Source organism: Cotesia glomerata, linkage group LG9 (assembly GCF_020080835.1).
Source record: "Cotesia glomerata isolate CgM1 linkage group LG9, MPM_Cglom_v2.3, whole genome shotgun sequence".
Lineage (NCBI taxonomy): Eukaryota > Metazoa > Arthropoda > Insecta > Hymenoptera > Braconidae > Cotesia > Cotesia glomerata.
The window spans coordinates 15,723,517-15,742,991 of NC_058166.1; the positions used below are offsets into that span (position 1 = coordinate 15,723,517).

Below are 19,475 nucleotides of genomic sequence, written 5' to 3' on the forward strand. Positions count from 1 at the left end.
TCAGAGAGTAGAGAGATCAACAGGAAGCCAGAGAAAATTATTAAAATTACTGTTGTACTCCATCGGTAATTACAGCTGTTCACAGTGGTCGTCTGGCTTTTTTACACGCTTTATATTAGCTTCACTTGTATGTCAGTTTGTTTGTCAGTAACTCTCCGTGGGTAATCTGCGCGCCTGCGGCCTTCCTTGGTTCTGGTAGCCGTTTCTCAGGCTCGCTCTCCGAAATCGAACTCTGATTCCCCGTATTTATAATATTTATAAATAATTATTTTTTATTAGCTTCACTTGTATGTCAGTATGTAACTCTCCGTGGGGTTGCAGTCAACTAGTCAGACTAACAACATTCCGAATTAATAAATTACTAGAACTTAGAAAGTAAATATTAAATGTAATTTAAAATAATTAATTTTACAAATTTTAAAATTCCGAAAAATATAATCTTAAATAAAGAAAAATCTAAAGCTATATTAATAGAATCTTTCAAAGTTACAAAGTCTCAATAAATTAAAAAACATAACAACGAAAATTTATACGCCAAAATGAATGAACAGACGAACACTCATTTAGCCGAAAAATGTCAATAATTTTATAATTAGATTAGAAATTTTTTTTAATTAATTTTAAATTAATTAATTTTTGAAAATTAATTTTATTTTAATTTACAAGCATGTATGGAAAACACTCAAATTTCATGATTGTAAAGGTGGACCATCTAAGAAAAATTTCCAATTTTTTGGATGAGTAATTTTCGGCCGAATCATTATTCGGATAGATGAGTATTCGGATGAATATACGTCGGAACAACCCTTTTTCGAAATCAAATTAATTTTAACTCTTGAGGAATATAAGATTTATATTTACTTTTATTCGATAACCCGGTGTTTTATAATTTACAAAATTGTTTTTCGGCTGTTATTCTATTTAAGCTAATGTATTTTATAAACCTTGAATGTAGCGGAATTTTAAATTTTCTAGAGTTTTAATAATTTGGAATGTTGTCGATCTGACTAGTTGACCGCAACCCTCTCCGTGGGTAATTTGCGCGCCTGAATATTTTTGATAATCAACAAATAATAGTTTAAAAAAACTAAAAAATCACGCTTTTATAAATAAACCAAACTAAAAAGTAAAAAATAAATAATAGTTTAAAAAAACTAAAAACACGCTTTTTATAGAAAACCAAACTAAAAAATAGAAAATAAATTTAAATTAAGAATAGTGTTAAAAATTTCAATAAATATAAATTAATAATAGTGTAAATAAAAAAAATGTATTTTATTTTAAAAAAAGCGTGGGGTGCTTTTTAAGATATTATCAAAATGATAATCACTCTACTCATATCTGTCAATAAAATATTTATAACTATTGACACCATGCACCTCACGCTTTTTTTAAAATAAACTAGAATTTGAATTTGCGCGCGCAAGCGCGCGCCTGACTGTAGCATTTGCATATATTTTCATGCTTATGATATATTCGACCAATCACGTTACGAATAGTTTGATGCCACATACATTTCATCTCAATTTTATATTAGGACTAGAATTTGAATTTGCGCGCGCAAGCGCGCGCCTGACTGTAGCATTTGCATATATTTTCATGCTTATGATATATTCGACCAATCACGTTACGAATAGTTTGATGCCACATACATTTCATCTCAATTTTATATTAGGAATACATTTTTTTTATTTACACTATTATTAATTTATATTTATTGAAATTTTTAACACTATTCTTAATTTAAATTTATTTTCTATTTTTTAGTTTGGTTTTCTATAAAAAGCGTGTTTTTAGTTTTTTTAAACTATTATTTATTTAAAAATAAACCACAATATTCCTTGCACAATGTGTCTTACTAACACACTTTTATTTATTTAATGTAAGGGTACTTTTAAAACATGGAAACACTGCTTTGACAATAAGCATAATATGGGTTTTATTTAATGTTGCTGTCAGGAAACACGTGACATGGAGCACACACGTGTGAATAAATTATCTCTCGTGTTTTTTGTTAAGGTATTTCATTTTACAGTTGCCTCGTCAAAGAAATTGTTCTTTATTCTTTACTTTGAAACCTCAGGTGTTCTGGATTACAATAAGCTCCAATAAAAAAAAAATTTTAAGTGTATCATATTATATTTTTTAATTTGAGTGACAATTGCAGACATCCGAAAAATTTTTGTATTTAGAAACAATTTTTTACAATGATGTTACAGTTAAAGTTAAGTCACTTCAAAACTTTATAATTTTATTGAAAAAAAAAATTATTTAAAAAAAATTGCATTTTTTATTTTTTTAAACTTCTATATGTCAATTTTTTTTGATAATTTTTGCTTGACGTAATTTATTATTATAATTATTTATAATTACACTTGAGTATTTTTTTTATTTTATTTAAATAAATAAATTGACTCCGAAAAATTGACATTGAAATCAGCGGAGAATTTTTTTATTTTTCTTGAATAATCTAGGTCTAGGAAATTATTTAAAAACAATTTGAATTTGCAATGTTTTTTAAAAGCTTATGAAAATTGAATTTTTTCAATAAATTTTTCTTGCTATAATTAATTTACTAAAAAATTATCAGATTTTTTCAATTTAATTTCGATATAAAGAAATTATAGACATTTTTAATGACATTTAGACATTTATAATTGTCTATTTTATTAAGAGAATAAGAAAAATTTTGTTTCCATGATAATTATATGATAAAATCGGTTTTTTTTAGTGAAATTTAGTGTCATTGCAAAGGTCTTGACTTTAATTTGTGCCTTTTCAAGGTTTCATATCATTCTCACCGATAATCAATTTATGATAAGTATTTAGGCTGCATTCGAAAATGCTCTATCTATAGATACATAATTAAGAAATTACTTTTATCTTGTGGAAATTAACATTTTTTAAGATATAAGCTCATCTCGATGTTACACTCAGAGACCTTTCATTTGAGTAACCATATCAATTTTGCATACATTTATATCTATATATTATATACATAAATAAATGAAAAATATATCAAAATGCATGTGGGTACTCAAATTAAAGCTCTTGATGAGTGTTACATCGGGATGAGCTTATATCTTAAAAAATGTCAATAATTAAGAAATGACTTTGTATCTTGTCAACTATTGACATTTTTAAAGATATAAGCTCATCCGGGAGTTACAATCGTCAAGACCTTTCATTTGAGTACCAACATCAATTTTTCATATATTTATATATATATTATATATGTATATATGAAAAATATATCAAAATGCATGTGGGTACTCAAATGAAAGCTCTTGATGAGTGTTACATCGGGATGAGCTTATATCTTAAAAAATGTCAATAATTAAGAAATGACTTTGTATCTTGTCAACTATTGACATTTTTAAAGATATAAGCTCATCCGGGAGTTACACTCGTCAAGACCTTTCATTTGAGTACCAACATCAATTTTTCATATATTTATATATATATTATATATGTATATATGAAAAATATATCAAAGTGCATGTGGGTACTCAAATGAAAGCTCTTGATGAGTGTTACGTCGGGATGAGCTTATATCTTAAAAAATGTCAATAATTAAGAAATGACCTTGTATCTTGTCAACTATTGACATTTTTAAAGATATAAGCTCATCCTGGAGTTACACTCATCAAGACCTTTCATTTGAGTACCAACATCAATTTTTCATATATATATATATATATATATATTTTATATGTATATATGAAAAATATATCAAAATGCATGTGGGTACTCAAATGAAAGCTCTTGATAAGTGTAACACCGGGATGAGCTTATAACTTTAAAAACGTCAATATTTAAGAAATTAAAGTGCTATTTAACGAAATTCATTATTTAATAAAATAAAATTTTAATTTTTTATTGTTGACAAGTCATCAGGCAGCGACATAGTGAGTGAAAATTTCACAGATGAGAATTTTAAAAACTATTGATATAATTTTTTAAAAATTATTTTTTTAAAAAATTCGTTGAATAAAACAAAGTGTCATAAATATTTCAAAATTTTATTTCTCCTTTATGTTTATACTTTAAGATTTTTTTTTCAAATACCATTAAAATTATCATTATTTTCGAGATCTTAATTGCTGAATTTCTTCACAAGATCAATGACATGATCATACAGTAGCGATTTAGCATCGATAGCCCACAAAAAATCCATATGGGTAAATTTTGGATGATCTACAACGTATACATCGATTATATTTGGTAACACATCAATAAGCGCTTCCACATCCTAAAAAAACAATTCTTTATGATTAAACACAAGTTTATTTGTATGTATCTACAAAATGTACAGTCGAAAATATTTACCGTAGGGTTTGAATACCAATCAGCCTTTGAATAAATCAAAGCAGTTGGAGAGGTAACTTTCGATAAATCATAGTCAGGTGGTTTAGACGAATTGTAAATTTTTAAATTCTCTCCTTCACCGTAATCGTATTTTGCGAAGACATTAAATTCAACGTCTTGCGAAAAATGTATTAAATTTTTGAATGATGTTCCAGCTGGATAATTATCCAAAATTGGATTTAAAAGAGTCTAAAATTCATTTCAAAATTACTAATTATAATTTTATTGATTACAAATCTAGATATTAAAAATTTCAACTAAAATTTACGCTATTGAATTGGTGATCTTCAAACCCAATAATTGAATAATAAATATTTTGACAAAAATAGTTTTGGATTTTAAATAATTTGCAACCAAAAGATAAAATGGTTTTAAATGCCAGCGTTTGAACTCCAAAGCTATTTAGAAGACCAAAATTTCTAAAAAACTAAAAAAAAATAAATAAATTTTAACTATAATTATATTAATGTTTGATTAAAAAATAAATACTCATACATTAGCAATTTTAGCTAGTACTGGCCCGATATTTTTTATACGCCACTCTACATGTCCCAGAAATGCAATTGGCGCAAGACAAATTAATCCTTTGATTTTTTCAGTCATTTCTGGTCGTTCAGATTCCATTATAAAACTTTGCATAGTACCTTGCGAGTGTCCAATAATTATTATTTTATCATTTACTATTGACGTAATATAATCGATCATAGCTGGTAAATCGTAAATACCCATTTCATTGTAACTGAAAAATAAAATGTTAATAAATTTTACTTTAGTAAAATTTATTATTAAAAAAATAATAAATTTTACCTAAAATCCCAAAATTCAAAATCATCAGTAGTTAAATTAACATGGGACATTGAATAAGAACTCCCTCGAGAATTTGCTAGCCAAACGTCATATCCTTCATCGGCTAATAAATACGCTACGTAAAAATAATCAATAAGAACATATTTAAAGAATGACCTTGTATTTTGTGAACTATTAACATTTTTAAAGATATAAGCTCATCCCGATGTTACACTCATCGAGACCTTTCATTTGAGTACCTACATCAATTTTTCATATATTTAATATATTTACATATTTCAAAAATACCATATATATCAAATATATAAAAATTGTCATGTGGGTACTTAAATGAAAGGTCTCGATGAGTGTAACATCGGGATGAGCTTATATCTTTAAAATTGTCAATAATTAAGAAATTACCTTTTATTTTATGAACTATTGATATTTTTAAAGATATAAGCCGATCACGACATTATACTCATCGAGACCTTTCATTTGAGTACCCACATCAATTTTTCATATATTTATATATATTATATATATGTATATATGAAAAATATATCAAAATTCATGTGGGTACTCAAATGAAAGCTCTTGATAAGTGTAACATCGGGATGAGCTTATATCTTTAAAAATGTCAACAACGAAGAAATGACTTTGTATCTCGTAGACTATTGACATTTTTAAAGATATAAACTCACCCCGATTTTACATTCATCAAGATCTTTCATTTGAGTACCCACATCAATTTTTTATATATTTTTATATATTATACATATGTATATATGAAAAATATATTAAAATACATGTGGGTACTCAAATGAAAGCTCTTGATAAGTGTAACATCAAGATGAGCTTATATCTTCAAAAATGTCAATAATTAAGAAATTACCTTGTATTTTGTGAACTACTGACAATTTTAAAGATATAAGTTCATCCCGAAATTATACTGATCGAGACCTTTCAAATGAGTACCCACATCAATTTTCCTTATATTTCATATATTTATATATATTATATATATGTATATATGAAAAATATATCAAAAATGCAAGTGGGTACTCAAATGAAAGCTCTTGATGAGTGTAACATCGGGATGAGCTTATATCTTTTAAAACGTCCATATTTAATAAATGACATTGTATCTTGTTAAATAATGACATTTTTAAAGATATAAGCTCATCTCGATACTACACTCATCAAGAGCTGTCATTTGAATACCCACATGCATTTTGATATATTTTTCATATATACATATATATAGTATACATAAATATATAAAATATATGATAAATTGATGTGGGTACTCAAATAAGAGGTCTTGATGAGTGTAACATCAGGATGAGCTTACATCTTTAAAAATGTTATTATTTAATAAAGCAAAATTTTATTTATTTATAGTTCACAAGTCACAGCAGTCACATAGTGACTGCAAAGTTGCTAGTAAAAATATTAATCAAATAAATTACCCAATGATTTTTCTTTTCCTAAAACAACCCATAAAGCTGAAGTACAAAGCAAACCATGTATTAGCAATACCGGAGTAGAATTTAATTTCCCCGGGATCCTGTGTAAACTCAAAATAAACCCGTCTTCCGTAGTAACATTATGCGTCTCTCCGTAATATCCATCGCGTTCTATTAATTTTGTCTGTCAAATAAATAAAGTTATACTTTACGCTAGTAACTGTTGTTATAATTAGTAAAAAGAAATTACTGTAGGCCATGACTCGAAAACATCGTTTGTTGAAAAGCCAAGAAGAGAAAGAAAAATTACACTACATGAAAGAACATGCATCATTTTTTAAAATAAACTTATTACAACAATATTTTTAACAGTACTCTCATATTATACTAACTAAACGTTTCGCGGTAGCATCGATTATTCATAATTATCACAGTGCGATAACAATTTTAATTCATTTGTGTGTTAATTACTAGTTTGACTATTACGACACTATCTGTAATAATTAAAACAATTACTTGAAGTAAACAGGTTTATTATACGTAAGGTGTTTGAAAAAATGTAAAAATATAAAAATTTTAAACTTGCAATTGTAAGCAAGCTTATCTTCATAATTAAACTGTTGAGTATTTAAAACAATAATAAATTATCATATTTATTTATCAGATCTATTATGTCGTTGTAGAGTAATTGCTTTGCATCGATTCCCCATAAAAAGTCTAAATGATTAAATTTTGTAAAATTAATCCTGTGTAAACCGTATGTTCTTGGTAATTTTGAATAAAGATTCTGAACATCCTGAAATAAATAATTATAATTATTAAATTATTCATTAATAATTTAAATTATTAATCAATAATTTAAATTATAATTTATTAATCAATAATTTAAATTATTAATTAATAATTTAAATTATTAATTAACAATTTAAATTATTAATTAATAATCCAAATTACACCGGCACACAAAAAAAAAAAATTGTCAGTACTTTTGACGTGACCCGTATTAAAATAAAAAAATAAACGGTTTTAAAAAGATTTTTTTAAAGAATTAAAATTTTTTGAGGATTTAGGTCAAAAAATTTAAAATTTACATTCCACAGATCGGATAACATGTTAAAAAATTTTTATTTTTATTTAAAAATTGATTTTTATCATAACGGACTTGATTTATTTTAATTTTCAGTGGTTTTTTTGCCATTTATTTACATTTTTAGAGATGTTTGAGCCATATAAATTCGAGATTTATATTCGGCGGATCGAAATACATGAGAATTATGATTGATCTAATTTTATAAAATTTTTTTTAACACAATATCTGGAATTTTTTACTTTTTTTTGCTATTTTTTGCTTTTTTTGCAATTTTTCAGGGTTTTTTGGAATTTTCTTAAACTTTTAATGGCTTATGGTCTAAATAAACTTCAGATAAGTATTAAGCGGGTCGAAATACATAAAAATCATCCTTAGTTTAGGTCAAAAAAAATTTTTAAATCATTTTAAATCGCCTAAACTGCCGATTTTCGTCATTTTTTTCGGTTTTTCAAAATTTTCTCGTAAATTTGACGTTTTACGCGTCAAACTGACCTCAAATTTGGATTCAGCGGGTCGGATTACATAAAGATATACGGATCCCGTCAAAAGTACTGACAAATTTTTTTTTTTTGTGTGCCGGTGTTAATAATTAATAATTAAAATTATTAATTAATAATTAAAATTATTAATTAATAATTAAAATTATTAATTAATAATTAAAATTATTAATTAATAATTTTAATTATTAATTAATAATTAAAATTATTAATTAATAATTAAAATTATTAATTAATAATTAAAATTATTAATTAATAATTAAAATTATTAATTAATAATTAAAATTATTAATTAATAATTAAAATTATTAATTAATAATTAAAATTACTAATTAATAATTAAAATGATTAATTAAATTACAATACCTCTGGAGCAGCTAGCCAATCATTATCAGCGTAAAAAAATACAATGGGTACTTGAATTTTACTTAAATTATATTCCGGTGGATAAGTTGAATTATAAAGCTCAAAATTTTTTTTTGCTCCATAATCATACTGTTGAAATCGCCCGGATACTATTTCTTGAGCGTAATGAACCATAGTTTTTGTTGACGCGCCTGCTGGTGTATGACTCAATATAACTGGTAACCAGGTCTAAAATATTATTTCAATAATAAATAATAAATAAAAAAATAATTAATAATAAAAAAAAATTCCATCATCCTAAAGCTAAAAGAGCGCATAAAAATTTTTAAAAAAAGTTTTAAAATGAAATTTTGATAAATAGTTTTACAAGTTAGATTTAAAAAAAAAATCTAGTATGCAAAGGTCAATTATTATAAAAAGGAGTAAAATAAAAATAATTGTTTAGTTTCTCAGTTACTCAGTTACTGAAAATAAAATTCACATGACTAAAATTTTTTGATCTACGATATATTATTTTTTTTCAAAGTTAATTAAAAATTGAAAATTAAATTTTAGTTTCATGTCATAAAATTTTCTAACTCCTAAAACTATAAGAGAGGATAATTAAAGACATACTTGATTAAATTGTGCATCGTCAAATCCACTAATTGCAAATATTGAATTTTTACAGATTTCTTTTTCAATGGTAACCAATTCACAGCCATACTTGGCTAGATATTTTATAAAAATATTTTGAGGAAGAAATTCATCAACTCCTAGAAAATGCGCTACTAACTTAAAAAAAAAAAAATAAATTTTATTTTAGTATTTTTGTAGTTGGGAAAATTGCAAGTATATTTAAAAAAATAGTAAAAAAAAAAACCCTATTTACTTTAATATCATTTGCAAAAGGTGCTACAATTCTCACGGGGCTTTTTAAATGACTCATAAATCCAATAGGAGCCAAACTGATCATAACTTTTATTTTTTCTGCTATTTCAGGCCGCTCAGATGCCATCACGTATCCCATTGTTGTCCCCATTGAATGCCCAATGTAAACTAAAGACATGTTTGTTTTCTCTACGATATAAGAAACTGCAGCCGGTACGTCATAAATTCCCATTTCATGAAAGCTTAAAAATAAATAGCATTTATGTTGATGTCACCAATAAAAATTTTGCATATATTAATTGGTAATTACCTGAAATTCCAAAATTGCGAATCATGGGGTGATAAATTTATATGAGCGCGTGAATATGTATTACCGCGTATATTTCCTAACCAGACATCGTATCCAACATCCGACAATAAATATGCTGTAATGTTATTAATTAATTTATCGTTATGTATTTATCACAATAACTAACAAAGCCATAATATCTATATTATGAAGAGAATTAGCAAAATTTTGTGACCAAAGTATTTATATGATAAAATAGGTTTTTATAGTTAAATTTGGTATCGTTGGAACTTTTCCAAAGTCTTGACCTGGAGTTGTGCCTTTTCATGGTTTCATATCATTCTCACCAATAGTCAATTTATAATAAGTATTTAGGCTGCATGTGAAAATGCTCTATTTCTAGATACATAATTAAGAAATGATCTTGTATCTTGTAAACTATTGACATTTTTAAAGATATAAGCTCATCCCGATGTTACACTGATCAAGACCTTTCGTTTGAGTACCCACATCAATTTTTCATATATTTATATATATTATATATATGTATATATGAAAAATATATCAAAATGAATGTGGGTACTCAAATGAAAGCTCTGGATGAGTGTAACATTGGGATGAGCTTATATATTTAAAAACGACGATAGTTAAGAATGTACAGTGCGATTTAACAAATATCTTGTAAAATATTGACACTTTAAAAAATATAAGCTCATCTTGGAGTTACATTCATCAAGACCTTTCATTTGAGTACCCACATCAATTTTTCATATATTTATGTATATTATATATATGTATATATGAAAAATATATCAAAATGAATGTGGGTACTCAAATGAAAGCTTTTGATGAATGTAACGTCAGGACGGGCTTACATCTCTAAAAATATCAATAATTAAGAAATTACCTTATATCTTGAGAACTATTGACATTTTAAAAGATATAAGCTCATCCCGATATTATACTCATCAAGACCTTTCATTTGAGTACCCACATCAATTTTTCATATATTTATATATATTATATATATGTATATATGAAAAATATATAAAAATGCATGTTGGTACTCAAGTAAAAGCTCTTGATGAGTATAACTTCGGGATGAGCTCACATCTTTTAAAATATCAATAATTAAGAAATGACCTTGTATCTTGAGAACTATTGACATTTTTAAAGATATAAGCTCACCCCGATGTTACATTCACCAAGACCTTTTATTTAAGTACCCACATCAATTTTTCACATATTTTGTATGTTTATATATATTACATATATTTATATATGAAAAATATATCAAAAATACATGTGGGTACTCAAATGAAAGTTCTTGATGAGTGTAACATCAGGATGAGCTTATATTTTTAAAAATTTCAATAAGCCAAAATTTTATGCCACTGAAATTAGCAGACACTTGACATTTTTTTTTTCTTAAAAAATAAACCAGATTTAGAAAATAATTAAAAAAAAACATTGCATTTATAATTTCTCAGGGCTTTGAAAGATGTAATTTTTTAAATAAATTTTTTTTACTCTAATTTATTTATCATAAAAATTAAAAAAAATGATCAGATTTCTCTAAATTTGAGTATTAATTATTTATATAAATACCTAATGAATGTCCTTTGCCAGGAATAATCCAGTCCGCAGAACTACCCAGTAACCCATGTTGTAAGAAAATCGGTTTTGCACCAGGTTTCCCGGGGATACGATGTAAAGACAATAAATATCCATCATCAGTTTCCACTACATGAACTTCTGCAGAATATCCAGCTCTTTTTATCATATCTTCCTAAAAGATAAATTTAATTTAAAATTACCATGTCAAAATTAAATGAAATAAAAAAAAAATAATTAAAAAAAAAAACCCGCGAATTTTATTTAATTTAAAAATTAATAAAGTATTCTAAAAAACTTACCGCAGGCAAATCAACGTCTGGATTATAATCAATAACATTATCATTCAAAGATGATGGTACATCGGCGAATGAGTTTGGAAAAAATGTAATTACATCGATTACTGATAATGCCGATGTAATGTTAATTATTATTGATAGTATTATCAATTGTATTAAATAATTGTCGCAGTACATAATATACATCATTTTACTTTTACTAGAATGAAAAAAAATAAATTTTATTAATTTAAGTATTGGCTCTGATGAATGATGCTGTAAGAATAAAATATAAAATCAAACTTACTTGACTAGCTTATCAAATACTTACAATACATATAAATATATTAATATATTCTCTCATATATAATTTATAAGCATGTAATGTATTATATGTTTCATCTATTACTCATGTCATAATTATAAATATATTTTATGAATTGCTTAGAATCAAAGTTCAAAATTTTTGAGTAACAAAACATATATAATAATAACAACAATAATAATGATGATAATAATACTCTTTCAGTAATTTTTGTTTACATTTGTCATGTGTTCATAGAATATGTAATTATTTTTTCATCACCATTTTTTATGGAATGTGTGTTTATATATTATATTAGTCATTGCACTGATTTATTAAATTAAAGGTTAGGTTCTTTAAAAATATTTTTGTTTTTCGAATTAGAAAGTAATTTATTTTGATATTTATTTTATTCAATTTTTATATATAGTAATTTTTGAAGAATAGTTTTTATTTTTAATTATTATGTTTTTTTTTTTTTTTTTTTTTTTAGAAGGATGAAGAAAAACATTTCCGATTATGGAATTTAATGAGACTGCTCTAAACCCGTTTTTTTTATTATTGAAAGTAATTTTTTTTTTTTTTTTTTTTTTTTTAAATATAATTAGGATGTTATTTTATTGCTAATTTAATTATTGTGTTATAGAAAAAGTTTAAAGCTAAATATGAATTAACATTGGCAAACCGTTGGATAATTTGCATTCCATCAGATGAATCTCTGAAAAATTTATCAATCACTGAAGACTTAATAGGTAATGTGAATGCATGAGTAATGAGTAATGAGTAATTCAATGCTGCATAAATTCGTGACAGCAATATTAATTATATATCAAAATATTTTTAAGTATGCAGACTATAAAAAACAATAACTTTTAATTTATGAATGTGTTGAGTTAATTATTACTTGAAAGTAATATATAATATTATAGTAATATATTGTTAAAGATATAAGCTCATCCCGATGTTACACTCATCTAGACCTTTCATTTGAGTACCCACATCAATTTTTCATATATTTATATATATTATATATATGTATATATGAAAAATATATCAAAAATGCATGTGGGTACTCAAATGAAAGCTCTTGATGAATGTAACATCGGGATGAGCTTATATCTTTAAAAACGTCAAAAGTTAAAAGAGTACAGGGCATTTTAACAAATATCTTGTGAAATATTGACATTTTTAAAGATATAAGCTCGTCCTGATGTTCCACTCATCAAGACCTTTCATTTGACTACCCACATCATTTTTTTCATATATTTATAAATATTATATATATGAAAAATATATCAAAAATTCATGTGGGTATTCAAATGAAAGCTCTTGATGAGTGTAACATCAGGATGAGCTTATATCTTTAAAAATGTCAATAGTTAAGAAAGTTCAGTGCAATTTAACAAATACCTTGTGAAATATTGACATTTTAAAAGATATAAGCTCGTCCTGATGTTCCACTCATCAAGACCTTTCATTTGAGTATCCACATCATTTTTTTCATATATTTATATATATTATATATATATGTATATATGAAAAATATATGAAAAATTCATGTGGGTACTCAAATGAAAGCTCTTGATGAGTGTAACATCAGGATGAGCTTATATCTTTAAAAATGTCAGTAGTTAAGAAAGTTCAGTGCAATTTAACAAATACCTTGTGAAATATTGTTATTTTTAAAGATATAAGCTCATCCTGATGTTCCACTCATCTAGACCTTTCATTTAAGTATCCACATCATTTTTTTCATATATTTATATATATTATATATATGTATATATGAAAAATATATCAAAAATTCATGTGGGTACCCAAATTAAAGCTCTTGATGAGTGTAACATCAGGATGAGCTTATATCTTTAAAAATGTCAATAGTTAAGAAAGTTCAGTGCAATTTAACAAATACCTTGTGAAATATTGACATTTTAAAAGATATAAGCTCGTCCTGATGTTCCACTCATCAAGACCTTTCATTTAAGTACCCACATAATTTTTTTCATATATTTATATATATGTATATATATGAAAAATATATCAAAAATTGATGTGAGTACTCAAATGAAAGCTCTTGATGAGTGTAACATCAGAATGAGCTTATATCGTCAAAAACGTCAATAGTTAAAAAAATACTGTGCAATTTAACAAAAGTTTATTTATAGTTCACAAGTCAAAGCAGTCACATACACGGAAAGAACAAGATGACACTGGATATTATCCCAAATTATACTCAGTGATATATGTGGTGAAAAAAAATTTTGTAGCCAAAAATATTGTAGCTAAAAAAATCCAGATTATACTAAGTGATATCTGGATAATACTCATTGTAATCTGGATTATATTAGCTACTATCTAAAATTTTTTCTTCACTCAGTATAATCTGCGATGATATCCAGTGTCGTCTTGTTCTTTCCGTGTAGTGACTGAAAGGTTGCTAGTACCTATAATTTTTTTTACTTGTAATTTAATTGTTGAAAAAAATAAGAAATTGTTGAACGTTGGTTATATTTTTATAGTCTTCATAGTTTACAAATCTAATAAATTAATCACTAATATTTTCACTATTAACAAATAAAATTTATAATTTCAGACGAACACATTTTAAAACCATTACCAGAATTACCAGATCACTATGTTTCCACTGATGCCCAAGAATCAAGAATCTATAAATTCGATGGCGGTGTCATACATTTGATGATAAAAAACGAAGACTCAATAATTTTATCTCCAGTGCCTCATAAAGTTCAGATTGTAAGTACCGAAAAAGGTAGTGATAATGAAGAGTGCACTGTTGTTTTTGTAAATAGACTGCTGCATGAAAAATATACCAACACTACAGTGTCACATGATGCATCTCAACTTAAATTAAATAATTCAATTACGTCTTACAAAGAGTAAGTATCTACTAGCGAGTTATTAATTTAATAAGATAAAATATTAATAAAAAATAATAAGCGTAATCTTAGAAAAAATCATATTTTAAAAACTACCAAGTCTAACAAAAACTATGTTATCAGTAGTCCTTGCAATAGAATTACCACAACTGTTAACAAACTTCACCAAGACATCGACTTCTTCAATAGACCCATAAATTCCTTTTAAGTGCAACTAAAAGCCCTCATCATGTGACCAACTCATCAAACATTGATTTTCAATGTCTCTCTAATGTTAAAGTCGAAGCCACAAATTGATTTAAATTAAATTAATGTTAAATATCATTAAATTTTTATTATAACTATTCACTTATTATTATAAATTTAGTAATTCTTCTATTATTATTAGTATGGCAGTTACACATCTTTACTCCAAATTACTCAATAATAAATAATAGTTTAAAAAAACTAAAAACACGCTTTTTATAGAAAACCAAACTAAAAAATAGAAAATAAATTTAAATTAAGAATAGTGTTAAAAATTTCAATAAATATAAATTAATAATAGTGTAAATAAAAAAAATGTATTTTATTTTAAAAAAAAGCGTGAGGTGCATGGTGTCAATAGTTATAAATATTTTATTGACAGATATGAGTAGAGTGATTATCATTTTGATAATATCTTAAAAGCACCCCACGCTTTTTAAAATAAAATACATTTTTTATTAACACTATTATTAATTTATATTTATTGAAATTTTTAACACTATTCTTAATTTAAATTTATTTTCTATTTTTTAGTTTGGTTTTCTATAAAAAGCGTGTTTTTAGTTTTTTTAAACTATTATTTATTTTTTACTTTTTAGTTTGGTTTATTTATAAAAGCGTGATTTTTTCGTTTTTTTAAACTATTATTTGTTGATTATCAAAAATATTCAGGCGCGTAAATTACCCACGGAGAGTTACATACTGACATACTGACATACTGACAAACTGACATACAAGTGAAGCTAATATAAAGCGTGTAAAAATAATCGAAAAACTTAAAAAAAAAAGACAACTTTACTAAATTCATTCACTACTCGATACTAACTTTATTCAACGCTAAGTTTACTCAGAACCAACTGTATTTTATGAAATCTTTACTCAATAGTATTTTATAAGCAATAGCGCGCTTTTAAAAATCTCTATTCAATTTTTTTTGTTTATTAATACGTTTACTTTAAATAAATTAATAAAAAAACTTTACTTAATAATTTTAATCTTAATAAAAATAAAATTCTATTATTTTAGAAACTTTATTCAATGTCAACTTCACTCAATTATATATAATTTATATATCTATATATAGCAAAAAATTTTTTTTTTAATTTATTAAATTATTTTATTGGAGTACAGATTGCACAGAGTTGAGAAACTTGAGTACAGTTTTGTTTTTGCCGAATAAAATGTTATTAAATAAAAAAATATTGAATAGAAATTTTTAAAAGCGCGCCATCACTTATAAAATATTATTGAGTAAATATTTCATAAAATACAGTTGGATCTGAGTAAAGTTATTATCGAGTATTGAAAGAATTGAGTAAAGTTTTTTTTTTTTTTTTTTTTTTTTTTAAGTCATTCTAAGTTTTTTTTAAGTTAGGGTATGTGTGGGTATTACTGCGGTTTTTTTCGTAAGTCTCACTTTGAAAGCATTTTTATAAAATTTTCTCAAGATAATGATAACTTTTTTTTTTTAAACAAAAGTTTGACTCATTATTAACCCAAAATAAAATCAACAATGAGAGAAACAAATATTTTCGTTAAATAATAAGCATTTAAAAAGAAGTCTAAATGCATGTATTACTGCAGGTCTTAAAGTAGCTTGCTCCTATTACTGCAACTGATCCAGTTACTGCGTACCTATTACTGCAGAACGGCTATATTTTAGGATTTATTTAAAAATGAACAAAAACTTATCAAAAAGAAAATTTATTAGTTTAATGTAATAACAAGAATTCTTCATAATCTAAATAATAAGTAACACAGCCTTAATACGTATTAACGTATTATTAATTGACCAGAATTCGTAAATTTTAATTGATGTAATCTTACAATCTACTGATTATTGCTTTCCTGGACTTGCCTCGACTTCTTATTTTTTTGTTTATTAACTTTTGATTTTTTATTAATTTTATCCATAGTTTATTTTTCACTTCGAGACAACTTGATTCACGCACTTATTTAGAGATTAGAATAGTCGTGTTTACGTCCGCAGTAATAGGTACAGACATATACAAATAGAGGCGCTTCTATTACTGCAGTCGACTGAGAAAATTGCAGTAATACACGCACATGCGGTTTCTCGGTACCAATTACTGCATGCTTAATTAAATAAATTTTACTGATCAAAATGTAATTTTTATTAATTATTTGATTCTAAAAAATGGCTATCTAACTTCTAAATGTAAAAAATATATTAATTAGGTCATTTATATAAAGAAAAAGACTTTTTACGACCACCTCTTTTTACACTGAAACTCTTAAAAAAGATAAAATTATTCACTTTTGTAACTCCCGTACAAAAATGGATTGATTACTTATCGATCACTGACTGATCAATCATCGATCACGGATTGATCAACAACTCATCGTTAATTGATCAATAATTGATCAGTCAGTAATCAACCACAGATCAATAAGAGATCACTTAAAGATCAATAACTGATCACTCTGAGGAGAATAATCTGATAGTGATCAATCAAAGATCAGTTAGAGATCACCCAGTAATCAATCAGCGACAATCTACAGATCACTCGGAGATATTATAAAAATTGTCCAGTGATGGGATAAAAATTGCTTGATACTGAAAATAAAATTTATTTAAAGTATTCTTGATAATATTTTTTTTATTTCAGCTATTACTTTTTGTATTTATTTATTATATTTATAGTTATATATTCAGTAATGATTACTTTATAAAGGGCCAATCTTTTCTTGATAATTAAATGGCCACTGTGTGATTTTCATTTAAACACTGGACGATTTTTATGCGATTTCCGAATGATCTATAGGTTGTCGCTGATTGATCACTGGGTGATCTCTAACTGATCTCTGATTGATCACTATCAGATTATTCTCCTCAGAGTGATCAGGTATTGATCTTTAAGTGATCTCTCATTGATCTATGGTTGATTACTGACTGATCAATTATTGATCAATTAACGATGAGTTGTTGATCAATCCGTAATCAATAATTGGTCAGTCAGTGATCAATGAGTGATCAATCCATTTTTGTACGGGCTACTTAATTTTTATTAATTAATAAAAAATTGAATAATTGTCATACATATAAAACCACTATGCAGTTATTTTCCAAAAGGTTTAAATTAACAGAAATAATTTTTTTTTAATTAGAAAAGTCATAAATTAAAACAAGAAAATCTGCAGTAATACCCACACTTACCCTATTATTATCATTACTAATTTATGAATTCTCTCTTGTATGCATATTGACTTTAATCACTGTATAAATTCGATTGGCGTTAATTTACTAAATTTAATAAATAATTTCAGGGCTTTGGATTTTCTGTATGAAGTATCAAATATCTGTAGTTATCAATTACCACACTTGAAGGATGACATAGATTGTATAGATCTTGAAAAGTATGACTCAGCGAGTGAATTAGGAGATGTAATTCAAAGCTGGATAAAACGCCATTGGGTAAACATAATGAATCTTTTTAAATTGGACATCCAGAGCGATGGGCGTTTTCAAAAGTTGCTCAGTTTGTCACTAGAATTATTTATCATGCATCATCTTCATGACGGAATTTACTCATTATTAAGCAACACACTGGAGCAGGATGACTTTTATATCAAAGATAAAATAACAAAGTTAATAAATGCTGGAGTTACACCTGATCAACTGGGAGTTTCTGAAGCATTTGCCATTTCAATGCCATCTGCAATTGTTGAACTGGCTACGTTAGATGCTCGTCAAGCGCCCTTTGAAAAATTATTCTGCCTGAAGAGCACTCTGGATCTTATTACCGCAGAAGTTAAGGGCGCATTAGCGGACATTGAATCTCAAATAGAGTCCAATGATTTGGCTGAAGATAATAAGTCTGTAAAAATGATTTCAACTGATGATTTAACATCGTTACTTGTTTATGTGATAGTTAAATCACGGCCAAGTAGGCTGATAACAGACTTACATTATATAGAAAATTTTTTGTGGGCAACTTCTCCATTAGACGGTCTTGATTATACAATTGTTAGTTATAAAAATGCATTGCACAGTCTTCATGGTATAAATCCTGATGATTTGCCACCAAGGAGTAGCAAAGTTAGAAATGAATTGCCTATGAGTCAAGTTCTTAATGTTGTGTCTACTTATCAAGATCAAGATCTATTAGATAGCACACCGTTAGACAGGCAGGTTCGCGAATTGGCTACTATGATTGAAAAATGTACTCGAACGTCCGATAATTAAATAATAAAAAATAATAGTTTAAAAAAACTAGACTGATAGAAGGATTTATTAACTATTAATAATTTCATTTATTTAAAGACAATTATTTAATTTATTAAATATTTTTTAACATTCAATAAATATTTATTTGGGAGGAAAGTACATTTATTCATAGTTAATAAGTATTTATTAATAGTTAACAAATATTTATTAAC

At 25.8% G+C, this 19,475-nt stretch overlaps 3 protein-coding genes across 7 annotated transcripts in view; 1 reads left to right on the forward strand and 2 right to left on the reverse strand.

The window, feature by feature from the left end:
* Positions 1–4,025: 4,025 nt before the first annotated feature.
* Positions 4,026–7,104, reverse strand: LOC123272061 (lipase 1-like). Of its 2 annotated transcripts, XM_044738684.1 has the most exons (8): positions 7,016–7,104; positions 6,874–6,934; positions 6,627–6,807; positions 5,176–5,290; positions 4,864–5,107; positions 4,637–4,795; positions 4,330–4,557; positions 4,026–4,252 (listed from the first exon to the last, which is right to left on the reverse strand). In XM_044738684.1, exons 1-8 carry the CDS (start codon positions 7,033–7,035, stop codon positions 4,097–4,099), a joined length of 1,164 nt encoding a protein of 387 aa, XP_044594619.1. In that variant the 5' UTR covers positions 7,036–7,104; the 3' UTR covers positions 4,026–4,096. The 2 variants fall into 2 exon arrangements, with proteins under 2 accessions (XP_044594619.1, XP_044594618.1); XM_044738683.1 differs by lacking the exon at positions 7,016–7,104 and having other exon boundaries at positions 6,874–7,009.
* Positions 7,105–7,139: 35 nt separating this feature from the next.
* LOC123272060 (lipase 3-like) lies at positions 7,140–15,048 on the reverse strand. 3 transcript variants are annotated; one of them, XM_044738681.1, is made up of 8 exons: positions 14,973–15,048; positions 11,652–11,847; positions 11,344–11,524; positions 9,757–9,871; positions 9,448–9,688; positions 9,192–9,350; positions 8,577–8,804; positions 7,140–7,419 (listed from the first exon to the last, which is right to left on the reverse strand). In XM_044738681.1, exons 2-8 carry the CDS (start codon positions 11,835–11,837, stop codon positions 7,252–7,254), a joined length of 1,278 nt encoding a protein of 425 aa, XP_044594616.1. In that variant the 5' UTR covers positions 11,838–11,847; positions 14,973–15,048; the 3' UTR covers positions 7,140–7,251. The 3 variants fall into 3 exon arrangements, with proteins under 3 accessions (XP_044594616.1, XP_044594617.1, XP_044594614.1); XM_044738682.1 differs by lacking the exon at positions 14,973–15,048 and adding an exon at positions 14,558–14,623; XM_044738679.1 differs by lacking the exon at positions 14,973–15,048 and adding an exon at positions 14,549–14,573.
* The window catches only part of LOC123272059, a 31,364-nt gene continuing 24,019 nt past the window's right edge, over positions 12,131–19,475 (forward strand). Inside the window, exons 1-5 of one of the 2 annotated variants that reach the window (XM_044738678.1) lie at positions 12,131–12,277; positions 12,425–12,498; positions 12,578–12,683; positions 14,525–14,828; positions 18,363–19,284. In XM_044738678.1, the coding sequence (XP_044594613.1) occupies positions 12,451–12,498; positions 12,578–12,683; positions 14,525–14,828; positions 18,363–19,281 (1,377 nt within the window). In that variant the 5' untranslated portion in view covers positions 12,131–12,277; positions 12,425–12,450 and the 3' untranslated portion in view covers positions 19,282–19,284. Of the gene's footprint in view, positions 12,278–12,424; positions 12,499–12,577; positions 12,684–14,524; positions 14,829–18,362; positions 19,309–19,475 lie in introns of those variants that run through there. The other variant, XM_044738677.1, reaches the window with a different exon arrangement.

What these genes read in the sequence shown, in the direction of transcription:
- LOC123272060 (XM_044738681.1), bottom strand. Translation starts at nt 11,837, where the DNA reads ATGATGTATATTATGTACTGCGACAATTATTTAATACAATTGATAATA. An exon ending in CAGACGTTGATTTGCCTGCG is followed by an intron (nt 11,525 to 11,651) that starts GTAAGTTTTTTA and finishes TTTATCTTTTAG; the next exon opens with GAAGATATGATAAAAAGAGC. An exon ending in TGGCAAAGGACATTCATTAG is followed by an intron (nt 9,872 to 11,343) that starts GTATTTATATAA and finishes ATAACATTACAG; the next exon opens with CATATTTATTGTCGGATGTT.
- LOC123272061 (XM_044738683.1), bottom strand. Translation starts at nt 6,957, where the DNA reads ATGATGCATGTTCTTTCATGTAGTGTAATTTTTCTTTCTCTTCTTGGC. An exon ending in TTTGAATTTTGGGATTTTAG is followed by an intron (nt 5,108 to 5,175) that starts GTAAAATTTATT and finishes TTTATTTTTCAG; the next exon opens with TTACAATGAAATGGGTATTT. An exon ending in TACTAGCTAAAATTGCTAAT is followed by an intron (nt 4,796 to 4,863) that starts GTATGAGTATTT and finishes ATTTTTTTTTAG; the next exon opens with TTTTTTAGAAATTTTGGTCT.